Source organism: Haliotis rubra, unplaced genomic scaffold (genome assembly GCF_003918875.1).
Source record: "Haliotis rubra isolate DU_JTF1 unplaced genomic scaffold, ASM391887v1 Scf80, whole genome shotgun sequence".
Taxonomy (NCBI): Eukaryota; Metazoa; Mollusca; class Gastropoda; order Lepetellida; family Haliotidae; genus Haliotis; species Haliotis rubra.
Window position 1 is genome coordinate 264747 of NW_025767524.1, and position 22842 is coordinate 287588.

At 41.4% G+C, this 22842-nt stretch overlaps 1 protein-coding gene across 1 annotated transcript in view; it reads right to left on the minus strand.

The window, feature by feature from the left end:
- Window positions 1-856: 856 nt before the first annotated feature.
- Window positions 857-22842, minus strand: part of LOC124261513 (poly [ADP-ribose] polymerase 1-like) — a 46669-nt gene continuing 24683 nt past the window's right edge. Inside the window, exons 16-27 of the mRNA XM_046695830.1 lie at window positions 17986-18118; window positions 13365-13563; window positions 12604-12729; window positions 11860-11943; window positions 10516-10638; window positions 9018-9140; window positions 8190-8288; window positions 7372-7524; window positions 6822-6949; window positions 6582-6643; window positions 5389-5506; window positions 857-4010 (exon numbers count right to left, since the gene is read on the minus strand). Of these exons, the coding sequence (XP_046551786.1) occupies window positions 3938-4010; window positions 5389-5506; window positions 6582-6643; window positions 6822-6949; window positions 7372-7524; window positions 8190-8288; window positions 9018-9140; window positions 10516-10638; window positions 11860-11943; window positions 12604-12729; window positions 13365-13563; window positions 17986-18118 (1421 nt within the window). The 3' untranslated portion in view covers window positions 857-3937. The remainder of the gene's footprint in view (window positions 4011-5388; window positions 5507-6581; window positions 6644-6821; window positions 6950-7371; window positions 7525-8189; window positions 8289-9017; window positions 9141-10515; window positions 10639-11859; window positions 11944-12603; window positions 12730-13364; window positions 13564-17985; window positions 18119-22842) is intronic.

A 22842-nucleotide genomic window follows, 5' to 3' on the forward strand; every position in this document is an offset into this window, starting at 1 on the left:
GTACCTGCAGTTTATTTGTTCACGGTTTAAGTATTACATCAGAGATTTTGTTTGAATAGAACTCTGCACTAAGAAATACCCTGTACATGACAACGCCCTGTAAGTTATAATGGTTTAGTGATCGATGCTGAGAGCACGACGTCGGGTCAACAAGGCACCGAGCCTGACCACCCTTTCCTCTTACAACCATACGGATAATCTTAAGCCCAGAGAGTTGTCCCCCTTGATCTCGAAGTTCGATCAAAGCCTTAAGCCATGTGTCAGCGGGGTGAAATCGGGTTTAACCTCGCGTACAATACTATTTCACTGATGTAGTGACAAGCTTGTACGTCAGTTGCAGGATGCTATCTACTGAGCGTGTTTTAGTTTAACGCAGTTTTTAGCAATATTCCACCAATATCACAGCCTGAGATGATTGCACGCTTTAACCACTGTGCTACCCCTCTGCCCCTGGTCAACTTACAATGCGATACCCAGATTCATGATTGGTTAACTCTTGCTTGTCGTAAAAGTCGACAAACGGGATCAGATGTCTGGCTTGCTGACTTGGCTGACACACGACATACTCAACTGCGTGGATCAATGCTCATGATATTGATCACTGGATCGTCTGGTTCAGGCTTGATTATTTAAAGATCACTTTGCTGGGTGCGGCGTTAAACAACACACAATTGGGACACTGTGCACATCCTCCCTTCATGTGCTAAATGAAGAGTGCCATGCAAGGTAATAAGTGCGCGTTTAAACATCTTTTATTATGACGCAAATGGGTCGATTCATCAATCCTGCACTCCATGCCGATGCACTTACCTTGTAGTGAGTATTCATACAATAGTTGAAAGTAAAACACATTCCCAGTTTTTCACATATTTATTTGTTCAAACATGGCATAGAAGGAAAATGCCTCAAGACTAAGGTATCAATATTTGTCAATGACAAATAAACATGTTGATTCGTTAAATGACAATCTTAGTTCCTTAATCTAAGCATTATTCATCAAACAAAGAAATCAGTCAAGAGTAAAACTTGTTCATTACTAACAAGACACTGAAGTATGACAATGTCATACACTCCTGATCCAGACATCCGATCGTCCAGTTACTTACATGAACCAAGACAAGTCATCAGATTGGCCAATTGCTTCCTTGAGCAAGAACCAAGACAAGTCATCAGATTGGCCAATTGCTTCCTTGTACAAGAACCAAGACAAGTCATCGGTTGGCCAATTGCTTCCTTGTCCAAGAACAGAGACAAGTCATCGGGTTGGCCAATTGCTTCCTTGTCCAAGAACAGAGACAAGTCATCAGGTTGGCCAATTGCTTCCTTGTGCATCAACCAAGACAAGTCATCAGGTTGGCCAATTGCTTCCTTGTGCATCAACCAAGACAAGTCATCAGATTGGCCAATTGCTTCCTTGTACAAGAACCAAGACAAGTTATCAGGTTGGCCAATTGCTTCCTTGTACAAGAACCAAGACAAGTCATCAGATTGGCCAATTGCTTCCTTGAGATAGAACCAAGACAAGTTATCAGGTCGGCCAATTGCTTCCTTGTACAAGAACCAAGACAAGTTATCAGGTTGGCCAATTGCTTCCTTGAGCTAGAACCAAGACAAGTCATCAGATTGGCCAATTGCTTCCTTGAGCAAGAACCAAGACAAGTCATCAGATTGGCCAACTGCTTCCTTGAGCAAGAACCAAGACAAGTCATCAGGTTGGACAATTGCTTCCTTGTGCATGAACCAAGACAAGTCATCAGGTTGGACAATTGCTTCCTTGTACAAGAACAGAGACAAGTCATCAGGTTGACCAATTGCTTCCTTGTGCATGAACAGAGACAAGTCATCAAGTTGGCCAATTGCTTCCTTGTGCAAGAACAATTAGGCTGTCATGTACAGGGATCAATCAACATAACATTTGCCATCACAAGACAGATCTGGACTGCCACACAAATATATCACAAACATATTCATGCCATGTGATATAGGTATAGAACGTGTCATCATGTCAGTGGTGTATGTTTGTTTTTTAGGCCTCATTCAGCATTATCCCAGCTACACGACTGAGGTCTGTAAATAATTGAATCTGAAACAATGATTAAGAAAATGATACTGTGAGCCACAGTGGCTTACACTATTAAACTTTAACTCCTGTAGATACAGCAATTAACACATACTTCATCATATTGCAAATCATGAACTCGAGGCACAAAATATTTCACTTAACTATAACAATAAGGGTTCTGTCTGGGTGCATAAAACACATCTTGGCTGGCATCCCTGAGTTTTCACAGCCAGCCAACATCATCATCAAAACATACTTGTGTTTTTAACTAAAAAGTCACTAAGTTTCAAGTAGGAATGGATACAGGTCTTGCTTATTACTACAGAGAAACCTATGAACATGAGTTTGGTGCAGGAAAACCGAGAAACATTACTAGGGAAAGCTAGGATTCAAACCCACAATCACATATTTCTGACATGCTCACGGGACAACTCTGCACAGAGAAAAGCAGCAACTGAGACAAGAGGACCACCAATGCAGACTAGTATGATTCATATTAACAAAATGGTTCACAATACATCTACAGCAAGTGTGTTTACACCTTTCACCAAACTAAAACAGTTTTGTGTACACTGCAAAATTACATAAAGACAATCACACAACATGACTGCTTGAGTGAGTGAGTGAGTTTAGTTTTATGCCGCTTTAAGCAATATTCCAGCAATATCACGGTGGGGAACACCAGAAATGACAAGGGAACTCTTTAACTACTAGGCTACCCCACAGCTCCAATTGCTTGAGACAAGACAAATGTCACAGCGTGATTTCAACATTTTCAGAGGCTTGACATGAATCATATTTGCCAAGATTTGTGTATGCCTGTTTATATGACAAATCGTTCTCTGTTGGCAGAAAATATCCATTCAGACATTTTGGTCATCAAACAGGCTTAACAAGAAATCAATCTGGCAAGGTTAAATCATAATTTTAAGTCAACAACAACTACTTTGTACCAAACATGGGAACGAGCAGCTTTAAGTACTTCTGTTGTATCACGGAATGTGAGGGAGTTCGGTTTTACGCCGCTTTTAGCAACATTCCAGCAATATCACGGCGGGGAAACACCAGAAATGGGGTTCACACATTGTACCCATGTGGGTAATCGAACCCAGGTCTTCGGCGTGACACGCGAACGCTTTAACCACTAGGCTACCCCACCGCCCCATCAAAAAGGTGAGTTTTTTGCAGGAGGAAAGTGATAATCACTACAGACATTGCCACATCAGTGAAACCTACATGCTGACAGATTGAAAAACAAATGGGAATTCAGCCCAGTGATTTGGCATGCACAAGAGATGCCACTTTGTTCAGCAACTGTGCCTCTCGTGCCCCTTGCACTAAATAGCAGCATGACATGCATTGCTTTGTCAAGAGTATGTCAAATACATGCAAGTGCTTTATTCTGTTCGGTGGTTTATCACAACATCAGATACATTCTCTTGTCAAGAAAACATCTGTTTTTGAGTAAAACAATACATGAAAAATAACTACAAAACAAACAAGTTCGATGTTAAAAACACAAAGAAATCCTTTGTCATAGAAGCAGCATTAAACAATACTGAAGCTGTATTAAACAGAACTGACGCTGCTTCCAGGCATCTTGGTTTTGTCTAATTCAGTCAGTCATTTTAAGCATGGAACTGTTTGGACAAACCAACATTCATACTTGTGCACAGACATAATCAGACAGCTCTCAAGCAAGAACACAATCAGCTAATCGCAGACAGGTAAGGAACACAGGAGGTGCAAAAACCACATTGTCAATTCTCAGTTTCTCATCATGGGTGTCCAGGTGAATGTGTTCAAGCTACGTATATGCATAGTGATCCCAAAACACATTGTGACACCATACAAATGGCAGGTGTCACAAGTGTTTCACCACTTGTAGTTGAACTTCAACTTCAGCAGGTACTTGATGTTAACCTGGGCTATGTCATACACAATGAATCTGAGGCATGGTTAAGGAGAACATAGAATGCAGCTGCCAACTTACTGTTTTATATTGAATTCTACCCTGCATCGATTATCGGGTCTGGTACGTTCTATTGAAACAAATTAAACAAATATATAAAGCTGTTCAAACTTAAAATGTTATCACGCAAGATAGATTGTGGATTTAATGCTGCTTTGGACCATATTTCAGTCATATGACAGTGTGTCAGTATGATGTGTGAAGAAAGAATGAAGTCACACACTTTGATGAAACTCACCAACGTTGCTGTGGTACTGACAGCAAACAGATAATCATCCTGATCTCTCATAGCAATCTGTAGTTTCTAGACATATACAGAGAAACCTGCCAACACTGGCACCTGTCTAATACGGCACACTGTCAAAACGGGCATAAAATTTTGCATTAACTGTTTTCAAGTGAGTGATATGTGTCAGAGAGTATATAAATAGGCATTGGTTTTATTGACTCGTCAGTCACTTTGTGTGTCATGATGAGATAAAGGTGAGGTGAGGTGAGGTGAGGTGAAATTGGGTTTTACGTCGTGCTTGAGAATATTTCGCTCATATGACGACGTGCATGCATGTGTATGTGTATGTGCGGCTGCTTGTACTAGCCCAGACTTAAGCTGGTTTTATAGTGCTAGCCCACTGAGATACAATGCCGCAGTGAAGCATGAATACCCCACTCAGACACATTATACTGATTCCGAGACGACCAGTCCTTATTGTACCCATTAATCCCGAACGCCAGACAGGGACCAACAAATACCAAATTTTAACGTATTTGGTATGACGCGGTAGGGGATTGAACCCGCGACCTTCCACTCTCCGGGCGGACGCTCTAACCACTACACCACGGAGGCGGTCGATGAGATAAAGAGATTGACGAGTGTAAATGGCAGCCATGTTGGAAAATGATCATCACTGTCTAATCCGGCACCCTGTCTAAGGGACTGTTCTTAATTTATGGATAGGGAGGGTGATGATGATTTTAAGGGGGGTAACCCATTTTGTTCTGGGGAGGTGGGGGAGCAGCAATTTTGTACACATGTACTGGGGGGTGTCAGCAATTTTGTACATGATATGCAGGGGGGCACTTACTTTGTATGTAAATTTTAGCGGGGGGTCATTCCCATTGTACATGCTTCTGCATAAAAATCATCATCACTTCTCCTTGCCATAAATTATGAACGGTCCCTAAACCGGCATTTTATTTCGGTCCCGTGGGGTTCCGGTTTAGACAGGTTTCACTGTATTAGGGATAGAGCACTGTTACCTGACCTTTAACGATGATGCTGCATTCCCCTTCACTCCAGTGCCCCAAGTACATGACAACTTTAACAACTGAATTATTGTGGACTAACAAAGGATACTCATTGTAGAGCAGACTTGAATATTTGATGTCTGCATTACATCCCTTGCCCATGGGAATCTCCACGCCTTTAGGAGTTGTGTAGGAGCCCTTGGGATCAGGAGCTGTCATGCCAATACCTAAACAAAATAATAGAATTATATAAATATATATTTTAAAATAACACATAAACAAAGTTTACAATCACAGACTCCCTTCAGAAGTGTTCAAGGAATCTGACATAATATTGTTGGTTTGCTGATTGTTGTCACACTAAGCATTATTCAAGCTGTAAAACGCCAGTCTTCAACTAATCAAGTCAGGACCGAAACATCCAGTGATTAACATCATGAGCTAGGATCTATGCCATTGTGACAGGATGGCATCAACCAATTCAGCAAATCTGATCACATATCTGGTTAGATGCCTGGTGAATATTACAAACATTAGGGTTTTTTTAAAAGTACTGCAGCACATCACTGCTAGGGTTTTGTGTTCAAGCCGCAGAGTATCTTTTCAATATAATTTTACTTTTAAGATGGGTAAGGAAACAAGAGGTTTCCTGACTTTCTGATGATGCAGTGGTGTCTGAGTACCAAGACTATATTTTTTTAAGCGGTACAATAAGCGCGACCTTCAAGAGATTGACACTCATTGAAATAAATAAGTTGTATATCCACAGAATTATCTCCATTCTTTCATAACGTCACCTTTGAAGTCAGATCTTAACAAGTCTTTAACATTTTTAACCAGCTGGAATAAATTGTTCTTCTGGGACAACATGCGTGTGTATGTGTATGTGCGGCTGCTTGTACTAGCCCAGACTTAAGCTGGTTTTATAGTGCTAGCCCACTGAGATACCACGCCGCAGTGAAGCATGAATAACCCACTCAGACACATTATACGACTCCGAGCCGACCAGTCCTTGTTGTATCAATTAATGCCGAGCGCCAGGAAGGGACCAACAAGTACCATATTTTAACGTCTTTTGGTATGACGCGGTAGGGGATCGAACCTGCGACCTTCCGCTCTCCGGGCGGACGCTCTAACCACTACACCACGGAGGCGGTCTCCTGGTATGAACAACAATGTCCTCTTTATAAACATGTAAACATGTACAATTTCTTGTGGATTAACACATTAAATGGCTTCATAGTATTTTAGCTGTATAACAGTTTCAGACAAATCTGGGACTCCAACCATATTTTTTTTTACCTTTGGTACTGTGCTTGCCCTTGGGTAGCTTATCGATGTAGCTTGCACCAGTCAGTTCATGCCTGCAACAGAATACATTTCAGAGGCTCAAACTATTTACAGACAGGTTTGCATGTTTGTCATAACCTTAATCCTTCCACATAGTTTTAGACGATAGTCAGTAAATGAGCACGAACTCCATGACAAATAAACCAGAATACTGTATAAAAATAATACAGATGGCACTGCCACGCTACTCACATGTTGCCAAGAGCAACCTCACACAGCAGCAGAATACCCGTGGGATCGTTCTTTGACGTACGACAATAGTTGGCGGACTTGGACACCATATCAGCAAAGTAGATACCCTTCCCAAACATGTAACCAGTCTGCAAAACAACCAAAAAGAGTCAGTCTAAATTACCACAATACACACTGAAGATTTGGCATGTCATGAAAAGAATATTCATCACAATAATGGAAATACAAATTTACGTAGGTATGAAGTATTTCACCAAATCACAGATGCATAAAACCCAAGAAAAGGGTTTTTTTAAACAGTGAAAGGTTTGATTTGTTCTTATCAAATACATGAAAGTATACCATTAACATCATATTCTGTATCGTGTACAGTACTACCACAACTATTCTTTAAATAAATGTTTGATGCTACAAACAACTATCCCTAATCACTTCAGTCAAATATCTAGTCCATACATGGAAAATTGTAATTGACTGCAGGGGCATGATCACACAATCTATCTGCTTTTCTTTATGATAGCTAACATGGGGAATCCCCTTTTATACTGACCACTGGAGCCTCTGGAGGAGCTATTCTGAGACCCTGTGAGAGAATGCCAGCAAAGTTGGTCGTCCTGGAACCGTGCCACAGCAGCTGTTTATTGTGCAGGTCCTCAAATGGGCGGTAACGATTGTACTCTCCTTCACGATCAACTTCAAATATCTGAAAATATAGACACAGATTACACATATTATCAAGTTAGAAATCTGATTCTACCGTAAAGATTTCTTGGACCAGATTATTGATCCACAACCCAGATTGAGAATGTATAGTCGGTTATAGTAACTGTAGTAAATTGTAGCTTGAACAATTTGTCCATCATGAAGGTAACGCCCTTTCCCTTTCCAAAACCTCTGAAGATTTGGGTTAGAACCTATGCTTGATAAAAGATTGACTTAAATTGATTTTAGGGTAATCATCTACATTGTCAGTGAACAAATGCACACAGTAAATCGCTTCACCAAGCATGATCACCCAGTCCCATTCTGTAATATATAGAGTCAGCCTAACCGCCACCATTCTGTCGCCTCTTACAACGAGCATAGGTTGGTGGGTACAAGGCAGGAAACCCCACAGAGTTGGGTGAGTGAGTTTAGTTTTACGCTACACTCAGCAAAATACTAGCTATATGGCAACGGTCTGTAAATAATCAAGTCTGGACCAGTCAATCCAGTGATGAACAGCATGAGCATCGATCTACGCAAGTGGGATAAAATGACATGTTGGTCAACCAAGTCAGCGAGCCTGACCACCTGATCCGATTAGTCGCCTGAAGATCAATTCTTCACGGGTTACACAGAGTTGGATCAATGGTCAGTCACTACTACGTCTTGGACCTCCAGGTCATACTGGTTGTGTGTGGCAGCATGGGTGTTGGCTGTGTATTCTGCCAATCTCTTGAACATCTCATTGCTCTTATCCAAGGGCTGTAAAACAAGAAACACAACATTTTAATTCAAGTGTCATGTTCCACAAAGCACTTACACTATCATATGAGTGAGTTTAGTTTTGATGCCGCACTCAGCAATATTCCAGCTATATGGCGGCGGTGTGTCAATAATTCAGTCTGGACCAGACAATCCAGTGATCAACATCATGAGCATCGATCTGCTCAATTGGGAACCGATGACATGTGTTAACCAAGTCAGCGAGCATGACCAACCGATCCCGTTAGTCGCCTCTTACGACAAGCATGGGTTACTGAAGATCAATATTCTAACCAGGGCCTTCTCGGGTTACACTATCATATGCCTACATCAAAGTGAAATACTGCTGTAAGCATTTAAGCAATGTCTACTTTAAGCAACATGCCTCGTCCCATTTCAAAAAGCATTTGTAGCACTACAACTATTGTTAAGTTAAAGTAAGGAGCTATGATCCTCTCAGTGCTAAGACTGACTGACTGAGTTTGGTTTTACTATTGCAATTTCCAGCAACATCACGTGGGCTAAAGTACTCATGTGGGGATTCAACCCGAGCGGCGTGACGAGCCAACGCTTTAACCACTAGGCTACTCCACCGCCCCCTCAGTGTTAAGATATCTTTGTGGAAGTCAATGAGGAACAACCTGATCCATCTTAGGTTGCCATTGAATTACCAAGCAGTGAACTTTTGTGCTTGAATATACAACATAGGACTGTGAAACTGACTTGTACCTTCATGTCACATTTGAGCTTCTTGTAGTGTGCATCAATGGGGTCTTCTCCCTCGTCTCCTCCCTTCAGCATGCTGTAGGCCACCTCTATCTCCAACAAGTTGTCCAACATCTCCGTCTTTGTCTACAGAACAACGTAGATATATGTGGGTTATATACATGAAATACAACATGGATTAAGAATTGGATAGATGGTCTTCACCATGACCTTCTACCTACCTGTTGTGAGCAGTGTCTATTGGGTCACTATCAAGTGAGAGAAAGGGCAAGGTTATACACCAGTTCAAGGTGAGGTGAAATTGGGTTTTACGTCATACTTGAGAATATTTTGCTCATATGATGACGTGCATGCGTGTGTATGTGTATGTGTATGTGTATGTGTATGTGGTGTGCTTGTACTAGCCCAGACTTAAGCTGGTTTTATAGTGCTAGCCCACTGAGATACCATGACGCAGTTAAGCATGAATACCCCACTCAGACACATTATACTGACTCCGAGCCGACCAGTCCTTGTTGTACCCATTAATGCCGAACGCCAGACAGAGACCAACAAGTACCATATTTAACGTCTTTTGGTATGACGCGACCGGGGATCGCACCCGCCACCTTCCTCTCTCCTGGCGGACGCTCTAACCACTACACCACGGAGGTGATCTACACCAGTTTAAGCCATATTAAAGAGATATCACTGCAGAGGATGTCTAAAAAAGGGCCTAACACACATCTGTATTTGGCATCTAGAGCAGGCTTACAGTGTGCTAATTGAATGCTTTAACCAGTTAGTTAGGTGATCATATATCAAGCACGACCTACAATGTCTGTCTTGGACATACAAACACCATTTGAATTACATGAACTCAGAGCCAAAACGTGCACAAGGAACAAAAGTACAATCGTGAATGAATGTCAACAGTCAGAGAAAGATCTATGTTTCTGCAAGAATTCATCTGAATAACTGCAGTGTTCACGAATGGTGTTTCAAAGTAACAGGACATTGGGTCCTGTAAGCTTCAGATGTCTGTCAGACCCATTGAAAATTCACAGGACCAAAAGAATAAAATTAAACACACATTTCAGATTTAACATTTCTTATAATTGGCATTGAAATTATTAACAAACATAAGATTTATAAACAGCAAACAAGTGTCACATGTCACATGTCACATATAACAACTTCAGTCAAAGTCATCGTGAAATATACAGTCAGACACTGGGTCTGACGGGTTGTACAGTTCTATCAGACCTTTGCCGAATCTGCCGGATTTGTCAGAGGGTCAGACGCTATTTGTTAACACTGTAACTGTCAACAGTTTTCTTCGTGTCTAAAACACCAGGTTCATACAATGAGCATCATGTCATCCTTATCAAATAAACCTGTAAATTGGGATATCCTGCAATTCAAATCAAAACTATTTGTGTGGAAGTACTAATTATCTCCAAATAAGTATACCATATTTGTCCACATTATCTGATGCTATTCCTGTATACTATGCACATACCTTGATGACTGCTGCGGTGTCAAGAAGCGGTGGTTTCTTCATGCCAAAGTCATGTGGGATTAGGGTGTAAAACCTGTTGGAAGCATCCAGGAACTGAGTCGGTGTTCCACTCTTCTCTGTCAACTGAAAAATATTGTAAGTACAGCATCATAGAGAAAATGGGTAGTGCTGCCTACAGTTCAATATCAATACCAGCTAACATAGATGTCATGGGGCCAAGAACATATGTATTGGAGCAGTACGAACCACCAAGACCTTCATTCTAAGTCTAACAGCAAATAGTATGGCCAAGCTGCATCATTCTTGTCAGTCCAGTGTTTTTCTCAGTGTATTAATCAAGTTTCTAACACAGGTAATTGACGCAAAGGAAATCTAAACAGAGTCTTTGAGGGGCATTTAGAAGTGATACATATAAAGGCATGAATTTTATGGATGTCAACTTCTTTATTGTGATGGACACAATGTTTCGAAGTATATTCTTACTCCTTCATCAGGTGAATGAAACAATTAGGAACAGACAGCTATATATGTACATGTTAAAACAACAACAGTTATGAGATAACAAGGGAAACCAGTAGTTAATTGGTAGATGGACAAGTGGAAGCCAGGATTGTTAATCCAGGCATCATTAAGGTAACAAAGGTTGCAATTTAACAAGGGATAAGAAAACAAATAGAAGCCAGGGGGGTATAATTAGCACTAACTTGGTGGATGGACAAATGGATGTAGATTTTCCAGGGTGTAGATTTTCAAAGCTCTCTTAGCGCTAAGATAGTCGTAAGTGCCATACATTAACATTAACTTACGACTATCTTAGCTCTAAGAGAGCTTCGAAAATCTAGGCCCAGGGATTGTTAATCCAGGCATAGTTGATGAGGTAACAATGGTGGTAAGAAAACCAATGGAAGCCAGGCCTAATAGTAATAGATACAAGGACAACAGGGCCAGGACAATGAGGACAGCAGTGATGATTGAATTAAATTAATAAGTCCCAAGCGCTAGGAAGGTATGTTCCCTGGTCACGATTGATAGCTGGTTGGCTTCTTCTCTTGCCTTTATTAACAACATGTGTTTTAAATATGGAACAAAACTTGGGGAGAAACGTCCGATCATGTTGGTCATTACTTTCAAATTCAGAAAATATTTACTCTTCTGTTAAAGTGTAAGTTATGATGACTCTCTTCATAAGGCCATGTAAAACCCACACTGTCAGTGTTGTTGATGAAGGATTCAATGCATATTAATAATCAGGACTCTGAGTCCACTTCCACAATTCTCTTTTGTTCATCAGGACCATCTCCAATATAAAGTTGCTGCCTGGAATGAGGGGGAAACACCAATTACCTTTTGTAATTCTGATAGCACTTTGTATGCAGATTCAATCTGTCGTTTTGATAATTTTCCCAGTGGCATTTTCTTCAAATCAATCTGAAAAGAAGCATTTCAGGACATAACTCACAGCGAATAGTGTAACAGCAATGTACAACAGTTCATTTACTAGAATCATGTTGAGAGCGGAGGTGAGGGGATAATAGTACTCATATAGTTTCTTTGTTTAATGCCGCACTCAGCAATATTCCAGCTAAATGGCGGCGGGCTGTAAATAATCAAGTCTGTGATTGACAGCATCAATCTACACAATTGGGATATGATGACATGTGTCAACCAAGTCAGCAAGCCTGACCACCCGATCCCGTCAGTTGCCACTTACTACAAGCATGGGTTGCTGAAGACCCAATTCTAAACCGGATCTTCATAAGTGACTTATGTTGTGATGTTTGTGGTGGTCGAGGAGAAGGGGTGGTGGAAAGAGATGCCTGAACTAGTATTGACTTTTGATGGTTTTATAGCAGTCTCCTGATAACATGGACACGATACATTATACTGACTCCAAACCAACCAGTCGCATTTTCTCTTATCTCCAGTACCATATTTTGGTATGATGCAAACTGGGGACTTACTTCAGTTTTGGATTGGTCACAAAACTTCAAAGCCTTTGCTATGCACATTATCCATTTTCAAGAGCTATACAAGCCATTGCAAGAAGATTTGAAACCATAACCAATTCTAGGATATGGAGCACCTTACCTCGAATTCCATCATGGCCTTCTTCATGCTCTCCACATCAAAGATGAGGCAGATGAGATCCTGAACTTCTTTGGGCAATTTGGACTTGGAGGAACTTCTGTCTATGGATTTCACAGCATCTTCCTCCTTGATAAATCCATAAAGAATGACTCCACAATTACAGAACAGTGTTTGATATTAAGTATGAAGTTATGTCTTTTGCTATCCTTACATAAAATGTTAAAGTTGAAGATTGTTAATAGATTTGAATACTGTTGGAACAAACTTCAGAGCCACAGTTAATGTCAACACTTTAGAATAAATGTTTTATTTTTAAACATAGTTTGTGTGTGCATTGGATATGGGTTGTTTTTAACAATACAGTAGGGGGAGGGAAAAAGAAAAACTGTTCACAAATTGTTCAGAAACCATTTTTACTTGTTTGAGGAGCAAAAAACATCAGAATTGTCAACCTAATGATAAACAGTCGGTCAGATGATCCCTCAATATCTAAACTAAAAGCATCTGCAACACTGTAAACTGACTCTTTGTAAACAACCGATGTCAATCACTTCTACATACACAACTTACTTGAATACTTCTTCACAGGAATATTGTATGAAGGTTTCTCACTACAACTGTGATCTCAAGATATAATCTAATGTCTGAATATATTCTAAATTAAAATCCATTTTCGAAACTCATCCTAGCAATATCCGGTAAAACAAACTTTCAGCAAAAAGATAAGAATGTCACAATATGATATAAATTCTATTACTTACCTGGCCATAGTCAATATCCAAGGGATAAAATTTGTTGGGGAATTTCTGGAAATTTTTGCGGTCATCAAAGCTGTTATTTGTTTTCTCTGCGTACAAAGCTTTGAAACTCTCAATAGCCTTATTTCGTGACCCACATTTCTCCAGCTTGTTCCCTCCTATTGTTGTCCCAACACGGCCCCATGCTCGGAATATCCACCATCTGAAACATTCAAACAATTTACTTACCACTGCACAGTTTAATTAGCAACAAAATATGTAATTTTCTGAGTAAAATTGATATTTTATACTTATCCTGACTCATGCTAATATTATGCTTGTCTCCTTCCTCTTGCAAATGATAGTGGAACATTTGAAATCCCTTGAAGTTCCCTTCTAAAAAAGCGGACATAAAATCACTCACCCAAGAGTAGCGTCCCTTTCCTCCCTTTGGCGCCCAAATGGTCACATGATCAGCCATATTTGTCTTTCTCTCCGTATGTGAGCCCGACACCCGGATGTACAGGGAAAACCAAACTGCCATAAGAGGGGAGGTTGGGAGGGCTAACCTCATGAGTCAGGATAAGTATAAAATATTAATTTAAGTCAGAAAATTACATATTTTTCCTTATCCTGACTCATGCTCATTATGCAGGCAGAATCCATCGGAAACGGTGGTGGGTCAAGCCACTTTCTGGATTCACTGGTTGTAGATTTATGTCCTGTACTACCCCTTCTGGGAACTTATGACGGCACTGTTGAAGATTCTTTCAACTTCTCTCTGATGAGTCTGGGGGACCACAACTTGTCAGATTTCTTCTGAAACTTCTCCTGACATTTTCGTGTGGATTTTTTATATACTAATATTCCATTAGTTATCTATTGCAACTCCATCTCTTGATGCGCACATCAAGTGGAGATGCGACCCTTCTTCATGTACGAGTATGTCCTACTGGACTCCTGCAAACTTAGATTTGTTTGAGTAGCGCAGGGACGTCTGACGAATCACGTTAGCCAAGGTGTCGATGGATTTAATCATCATAACTTCCCTAGAGTCATGAGAGACTTCTCTGGCGACTTCTTCAATTCCTCCTCTGAAGATGTAAGATGCTGACCATGGGGCTCTGTATAAAGACTTGGTGAAGCGTTCACTCCAAGTGCATGCTGACAATAACCCTTGTCTTCTCAGGAGAGTCAGGCCCGCTGATGTGGATGCTAGGTGCTCCGACATAAACTGATGGTCTCTCTTCTGCATTAGTAGAGCGGAGTATATCATCCAGTCTTCTTCTGACGAGGAATTCTTGAACTTCGAGATAAGTGTGTCATTGATAGCCCTCGATCTGGCTCATCCGAAGAAAATACGTCTGGTGGTTGTATCCAGCTGCGCTAACTTCTTATCCTCAATCTTGTAAGTTCTTTGACGGGAGTCAGTGATAATCTTGTAGTCATCATCAACCTCTGGAGCCTTCAGGAAGGGTTCCATCCTATGTAGAGGGAATTTCCTGGCGTTGAATGTCGGGATGTGCTGACTCTGCGACTTGCTGGCTTTATCAAAAGCTGCACTGAGGTTGTCTGGTACTTAAGGTGTGTGATCGGGTCGATCGGTGGAAAGGTGAGTGTGTTGAAATCATCGTTGGACATCTTGTAGGTAAATGCCTCATCTGTGTCCTTAGAAGGTGATGATAAGTCCAAGCCATTGGCAATCCAGGAGTTAACTTCATATCGGAGAATATGCCTTCACCTTCATCCTCTGATTTAGACATCTCTCGCTCTATGGATGCACGACAACTTGAGTCTCTATAGGATGATCTATAAGATGAGCTTCTCGCAGGCGATCGATCCCGATGCGATCTTGAATCCTTCCTGGAGGTTTGAGATAATTCTCTAGGCCTTCGCGAAGTCGGTTTCCTGGACATAGCTACCCCTCTGTAGGAGTGCCTTCGCGCAGGCTCTTAAAGGGCGTCAGAGTCCGATGGAGATGATGACTCATATCTGCGACGTCTGTAGGGTTGGGGAGAACGCCTCGATTCCTTCCTGCGTGGAGACTTCTTAGCAGCACTCTCTGGGGCATCTACGTTGGCAGCAGAGTCCCAACTCCTCACTTCAGATGGGCAAGATTCGTCGTGTCCGTGAGTCTTCGCGCAGGCTTCCTTCTTCATCCGGATGTGGTGGGGAGACTGTAGAGCCTTCACGCAGGCTAGTAGACGTTGTAGCCGTCTTCATAGCAGCCTTCTCCTGAGCGAAGCGACGTTCCATCATCGACATCATCTGGTCTGTAAACTGTTGCATGAACAGTCCCGGGTTGAAGTTCTGCGTTGTCTGAAGAGACTGCTGCAGGGATGATGCATCTGATACTGAAGAGACGTCATCTAAGGCTTGCTGCACTCGTGAAGAGTTGACGCTGCTGCTATCTCTGGCACTCGATGTTTGCGTTGATAGCAGGTCTTCTGTCAATGTCTGCGCTGATACCAATGCCGAAGTAGGTAACTGTAGAAGCAGGCTTCGTCTTCTTACTGATGATGGTGACTTCAGGTATGAGGATGGGTGGATCATCATAAACATCTGCTTCTTCCGGAGGAACAATCTCGGCTGAGAAAGACCTCGTCTTCTGTGTAGAGCTGAAAGTCTTCATGGTAGTAGCCTTCTTCTGCAAAGATGAAGATTTGGCCTTCTTCATCTCGATGAGGTCAGCTCAGTAGACGATGATCTCTTATGGCCTCCGGCGTTCACCCCTGGTACATCGACCTGCTCCTGAGAAACCTTCAGCAATTCACTAGAATTATGAATATCTGCAGCAGTGGATACACACGGTTATCAGCGCAATCACTCGATTTAGACATGACTTGTGAATACCTACGTACCCAGTCCTTAGCACGGCTATGGATGGAAAAAAGGTAATTGTTAAATTCAACCAAATTAGAATTTACACAAGACTTACAGCGAGAGCTAAAAGAACATGAAACAGTGCAATTAGGACATAATTAATGAGGGTCAGCCGCAGACACTTGGTACCCACAAAGAATACAAGTTTTCATCAAATGTAAACATGAAGAAAACACATGTCAAACAACGGAAAATTTAAATCAAATTTCCAACCGTAATGTAGAATATAATCCTAAAAACCATATACAGCAATAATGTTGATGTAAGGTCCGAAAGTATAAAAGGATATGTGCCGTATAGGGACCCAGGTGCTCTCACAACCGTCCTCAAGGGCGAAGAAGGAGAGACTGACAAAAACTTCAAGGGATTTCAAGTGTTCCACTATCATTTGCAAGAGGAAGGCGACAAGCATAATTAGCATGATTCAGAATAAGGAAAAATAAAAAGTTTTGTCATAAAATACTTTGAATGTAGATCTATCTAGATCAAGCTAAAATTCATGCATATTTACTGTCAGCCATATCATGTTGACTTGCAGGGCTTGATTTAAGAGATGTTAACCTACTTGCACCAGGTGCAACCTAAGATAAAGACCTAGTTGCACCAGCCAAATTACAGTTGCAACGTAGTGTGTTCAAATGTTTCGGTGCACATAAACCTTAATCAGTGATGTAGTACCCATGAAACCATAGCAACACTCAGACACAGCTGATCCCTGTTTACAAGAGCTGTCATAGCCGAGACGTGTTTATGAATAGCAATGTTTCATTGCCATAGCTATTCAAAGTTTAGAAGAAACATGGGCTGGCATATTTATGCATATGTTAGATTTATTGTTGATTTATTTCTCAACAATTCACTTACACCTTGAGCAAGATAGACTCATAGCTAGGTTGTATTTTGTAATATTGGGTTGCACCAGTGCAAGTAACAAAGCACTAAATCGAGCCCTGACTTGTCAATAGTGAAGTCATGTTAGCCAATCACTGTCAGTATGATCCATGATTCAAGTTGTCCTCTCACAAGAAAACAATCAGTTTAATTGTTAACATGGTTTGCTACCTGGTCAAGTACTAGGTAAATATGTCATGATACAATAGGTATCCCGATACTATGCATGTGATGATTTCTATCCTCATTACAATGTGTGCGATATGATTACAATCACAATACTATGCATGTGATACGGTTATTATCTCAGTTACAATGTGTGCGATATGATTCCCATCACAATACTGTATGTGCGATAGGATTCCCATCACAATACTGTATGTGCGATAGGATTCCCATCACAATACTGTATGTGCGATAGGATTCCCATCACAATACTGTATGTGCGATAGGATTCCCATCACAATACTGTATGTGCGATAGGTGCGATACTATGCATGTGATACGGTTATTATCTCAGTTACAATGTGTGCGATATGATTCCCATCACAATACTGTATGTGGGATAGGATTCCCATCACAATACTATGCATGTGATACGGTTATTATCTCAGTTACAATGTGTGCGATATGATTCCCAGCACAATACTGTATGTGGGATAGGATTCCCACCACAATACTGTATGTGCGATAGGATTCCCATCACAATACTGTATGTGCAATAGGATTCCCATCACAATACTATGCATGTGATACGGTTATTATCTCAGTTACAATGCATGTGGTATGATTCCTATCATGATACTGAACTTACTGTATCATATTGCTGACTCGTTAAACCACCAGTACTGAAACCTGATGGTGTGATTACCTTGAGCCTTTGTCTCCTTCAAGAGCCTGGATCTTGTAGAAGGAGTTAGTTCCCCTGACAATATCCACCAATCCCAGAACAGCACTGTACACATCTTCCTTCTCGTCAATCACATGGGCAGAGTCCTCCAGCCCTGGACATAAACAGTCTCAGTCACAATTTACACAACTACCTACACACTACATTAAAATAGATGCCAGTTAAGACATTACTATCATGTTCATCATAAATGTAAACTTTCTGCAGCATTCATTTGTCATATAATTAGCATAGGTTTACTCTCTCAAGTGTAGTTTGACTTGATAGCTATTTTAGCATCATGGACCGCCTCCGTGGTGTAGTGGTTAGAGCGTCGCCCGGAGAGCGGAAGGTCGCGGGTTCGATCCCCAACCGCGTCATACCAAAAGACGTTAAAATATGGTACTTGTTGGTCCCTACCTGGCGCCCGGCATTAATGGATACAACAAGGACTGGTCGGCTCGGAGTCAGTATAATGTGTCTGAGTGGGGTATTCATGCTTCACTGTGGCATGGTATCTCAGTGGGCTAGCACTATAAAACCAGCTTAAGTCTGGGCTAGTACAAGCAGCCGCACATAGACATATACACGCATGCACGTCGTCATATGAGTGAAATATTCTCAAGCACGACATAAAACCCAATTTCACCTCACCTCACCTTTAGCATCATGATATCAAAACCCTGCTCAGTAGTGAGTGAGTTTTACGCTGCACTCAGCAATATTCCAGCTATATGGTGCCGGTCTGTAAATAATAGAGTCTGGACCAGACAATCCAGTGATCAACAGCATGAGCATCGATCTCACGCAACTGGGACATGATGGCATGTGTCAACAAAGCCAGCAAGCCTGTCAACCCAATCCCATTAGTCAAGCATGGGTTACTGAAGATCAATTCTAATCCGATCTTCACAGGTCCCAAAATTCCTGCTCAGAATTAAGAGAGTAATGGTTGAGTCAAGAGTATTTATCAGGTACAAGGGAATCATAAACTAGGTAATTCAGGACTGTCTCCACAAAGACATTTTACTTATGACTGTATACTTTTTTCATTCTGTAAGGCCATCCACATTTTTTCTCTGTTTCTCATCTCCAAACTGGTGCTGATGAGGGGCAGACGGGTGAAAAAAATAAAACCCAGAAAAAAAAAAAACAGAAAAGAAAACCCAAAAAAGAAAAAGAAGCAGTTTGCAATCTTCTTTTCAAGCTGGTGACAGAAAATGACCCACCTACAGTACCCAGATCATATTTCCAAACATAAGGATGCTCAAAATGCACAAACATGGTTTGATATTAAGAGTCAGGGAAAGCTTGGCAGAAGAGGAAAGTTTTTAGTAAGGATTTAAAGGATGACAACGTTTGAGAGTCTTTGAGTTCTTGGGGCAGATTATTCCACTCAGTTGCTGCGGCATATGCAAATGATCTGTGACCGTAGCGGACAGTGTTTGTATTTGGGACAACAAGGAGAGACTTGGTCCGGATCTGCGAGTTTGAGCAGGCTGGTATGTCTGAAGAAGGTTGCAGAGATAGACTGGAGCTGATCCGGAGATACATTGGAAGGTCAGGGACAGGAGCTTGAACTTGATACGGAAGTGAACAGGAAGCCAATGAAGAGATTTGAGTAATGGAGTGATGTGTGCCTGTCTTGGGGTAAGGGATGTAATTCTTGCGGCTGTGTTTTGAACATGCTGAAATCTGTTGATCAGAGATTTGGGAGCGTTAATCAAGAGGCAGTTACAGTAATCAAGACGTGAGATGACGAGAGAGATAATGAGGGTTACAGAAGCACTGGTGGTAAGGTGTTTTCTGATACAACTGATGTTCCTTAGGATGAAAAAGCAAGTTCTGGAGATATTGCTGACGTGGGCCTCCATAGTTAGTTGGAAGTCAAATGTGACTCCAAGGTTCCTGGCTGAGCTGGCAAGAGGAATCGGCGTTGTTCCAACTGTGATGCTGTCAAGCTGTGTTTTTCGTGTTCAACTCACAGGTCCGGTTAGGAGTGCCTCTGTTTTCTCGTCATTCATTTTCAGTTTATTTGCGGTCATCCAATGTTTAATGTCTGAGTAGCACTGACAGATCTTAGTGTGAGCTACTGATGCTGAGGAAGGATCCGGTCTGAAGATGTTGATGATCTGGGAATCGTCAGCATAGAAGTGCTTCGGAAGATCATAGTTTCCAATGATTTCACCCAATTGTCGAATGTAGAGGGTAAATAACACCGGTCCGAAAGCACTGAACCTTGTGGAACTTCCATCTAAGCTTAAGCCCTGATGAAAATACCCCGTTGAGATGGATTGATTGATGCCTATTTTCCAGAAATGATTTGAACCAAGCAAATGCAGTTCCATCGATACCGATCTCAACTTGAAGACGGGACAGGAGACTGCTGTGGTCGATGGTGTCAAAGGCTGCGCTTAAGATCTAGCAAAACCAGGAGGGCTGCATTGCCTTTGTCAATTCCAGATTGCAGTTCATTCATGACATAGAGCAGGGCCGTCTCAGTGCTGTGATTTGGTCGGTACGCAGATTGGTAAGGCTCATGAAGATCATACAAAGACAGGTGTTCTGATAGACGTTGGCACACAGCTCTCTCAATGAGTTTTGAAATGTATGGAAGGTTGGAAACCGGACGATAGTTCTTTAATATATCACAGTCTAGGCCAGGTTTTTTCAAGAGAGGTTTGACAAGTGCAGTTTTCAAAGAGTTTGGCATGATTCCATTGGCTAAACTGAGGTTGACCAATGATGTCACAACTGGAAGGAGGATGTCAATGTTGTCGATAATAAGCGTCGTAGGAAGGGGATCTAAGGGACAAGTAGTTGGTTTAGATCTTCTAATCAACTTCAGAGTTTCGGCTTCAGAGAACGGTTGAAAAACAGATAAACGATTATTCTGAAATTTGACAGGATCGTTGTCCTCGGTGACGTCATCAAACTGCTGACGAATCGCCTCGATCTTGTCGCAGAAATAGGTTGAAAATCGTTCTGCTATTTCCAAGGTTACGTCACCAGAAGGCAAGGATGGATCAGTCTTTCTACCCATCAGGGAGAACATAAGTTTATACAGTGCCTTGGTGATCAGATGTACTTTCCTCGATTTTAGCATTCATATATGTGCGTTTTGCTTGTCTAACTGTCTTATTGGAAGCATTCCTGGCAGAGACACATATCTGGCGATAGACTTCAAGTTTAGTTTTTCTCCACTTGCGCTCGGCTTTCCTACTTGCAGATTTTGCAGTCTTCACATCATCCGTATATAGCCAAGGTGTATCTACAAACTTTTAATAGAGCCTCTTTAAATGTCAAATTGGATCAGAATACAACAAAGTCAGTTCTTCAAAACTGGCACTTTATTTTGGAGAGATTTATTCCTTTTTGTAGTTTTTTTGGCCACCGGTCAAAGGCTATCATCCACTGGTAGCTCACTGGTTGCAGGTCCACAGTTTGTTTAATTTCCAAGAGCAATACGAATTGACACGATAGAAGATAACGGGAAAACGCCATGAAAAATCGGTATATATTGTCACAGCATTTCTTACGACAGAACACGAGAAAGTGTAAGTCTCGGGTGTCGTGGCATCTATGAAATAATGTAAACTCACTTTATATATCAGCCCTTATGTTATTTCCGAAGGCAATAAGAAGAATTGTCGATCACAACCACCCACGAGTGATCTGAAGCTATGGAAGGAGGTGATTGATGCATACCTAATAGGTGCCGAACGTCCTTAGATAAGTAAGAATCTGATGAAGCGTCCATAAAATCCTCTTGAACCACAGACGTCGCTCTCTTGCGTGAAGGTACAGTTTTCTGTCGCTGTAACTTGATACGCTTGGCGGGATTGGGATCAGATTCTGTTGATTTCCTGTCCCTATCAGCGATTCTCCAGGAGCAAACACGAAGTTAGGCCTTAAAATCCTCATCTTTTAATGAATTACACTTGCCACATCGTTTGTTCCAGTTACATTGTCCAATACAGTCACTGCAAGACAAGTGAGGGTCGAGGGACGAATAATTTGTCTTGCATTGAGCACAAACTTTCCCTTTCCTTGACTGATTATCAGTTTTCCCATGATGTTAGGGTGAAATAATGTCCCTAATATACAGCACGTCCACACAGTCGTGCGACAAGAAAGAGACTGATCATTCAAGGTAGTCACGTGGGCAATTAGTGGAGCATGCTGCAAGCTTTATTAGGAACTAGGAAGCTAATTAAGGAGAGCAGCATGGAGTGCACAGGCGAATGGACAAGGAGGCCTATGGAAAAAAAGTTTACAGTCGTTCCACTAAAAGTCGAAGCAAGTGAGAGGTGCAAGTCGTGAGATAGGATAAGTTTGAAAATGTGTGATATTCAGACATCTAGAGCCAGATTTTAATTACCGATTGCAAAACGTGTATCATGGAGTCACATAACAAATATTTCAGGATATCACACTTGATATATCATCGGTCATGGGAAAAGATATACTGTCCATATGCACCAGCGTGAACGTTAACGGTGACGGTGAAGGCTTAAATGTCTCTAAGTGTTTAGTAACAAGAACAGCTCCCATCGCGCCTAAGACATGCGCTGTCAGTTTAAGGTTGGACCGTCCGGATCAGTGCTCCAAGCGGATTAGTGAAGGGAAGATAAATTCAAAAAGATCGCCCATTTAGATGCTTGAGAGACTTTTCAATATGTTATATTTTTTTCAAAGTTGACTTTTAAGACACATTTTTCGTTTGATCGGGCTGAAATTATAGCTGTCGGCGGCATTTTGTAAAATAAATATTTGGGTCAGTCGGGAGATGAGAAACACAGAAAAAAATACAGACGGCCTAACAGACCTGTTAAGTAA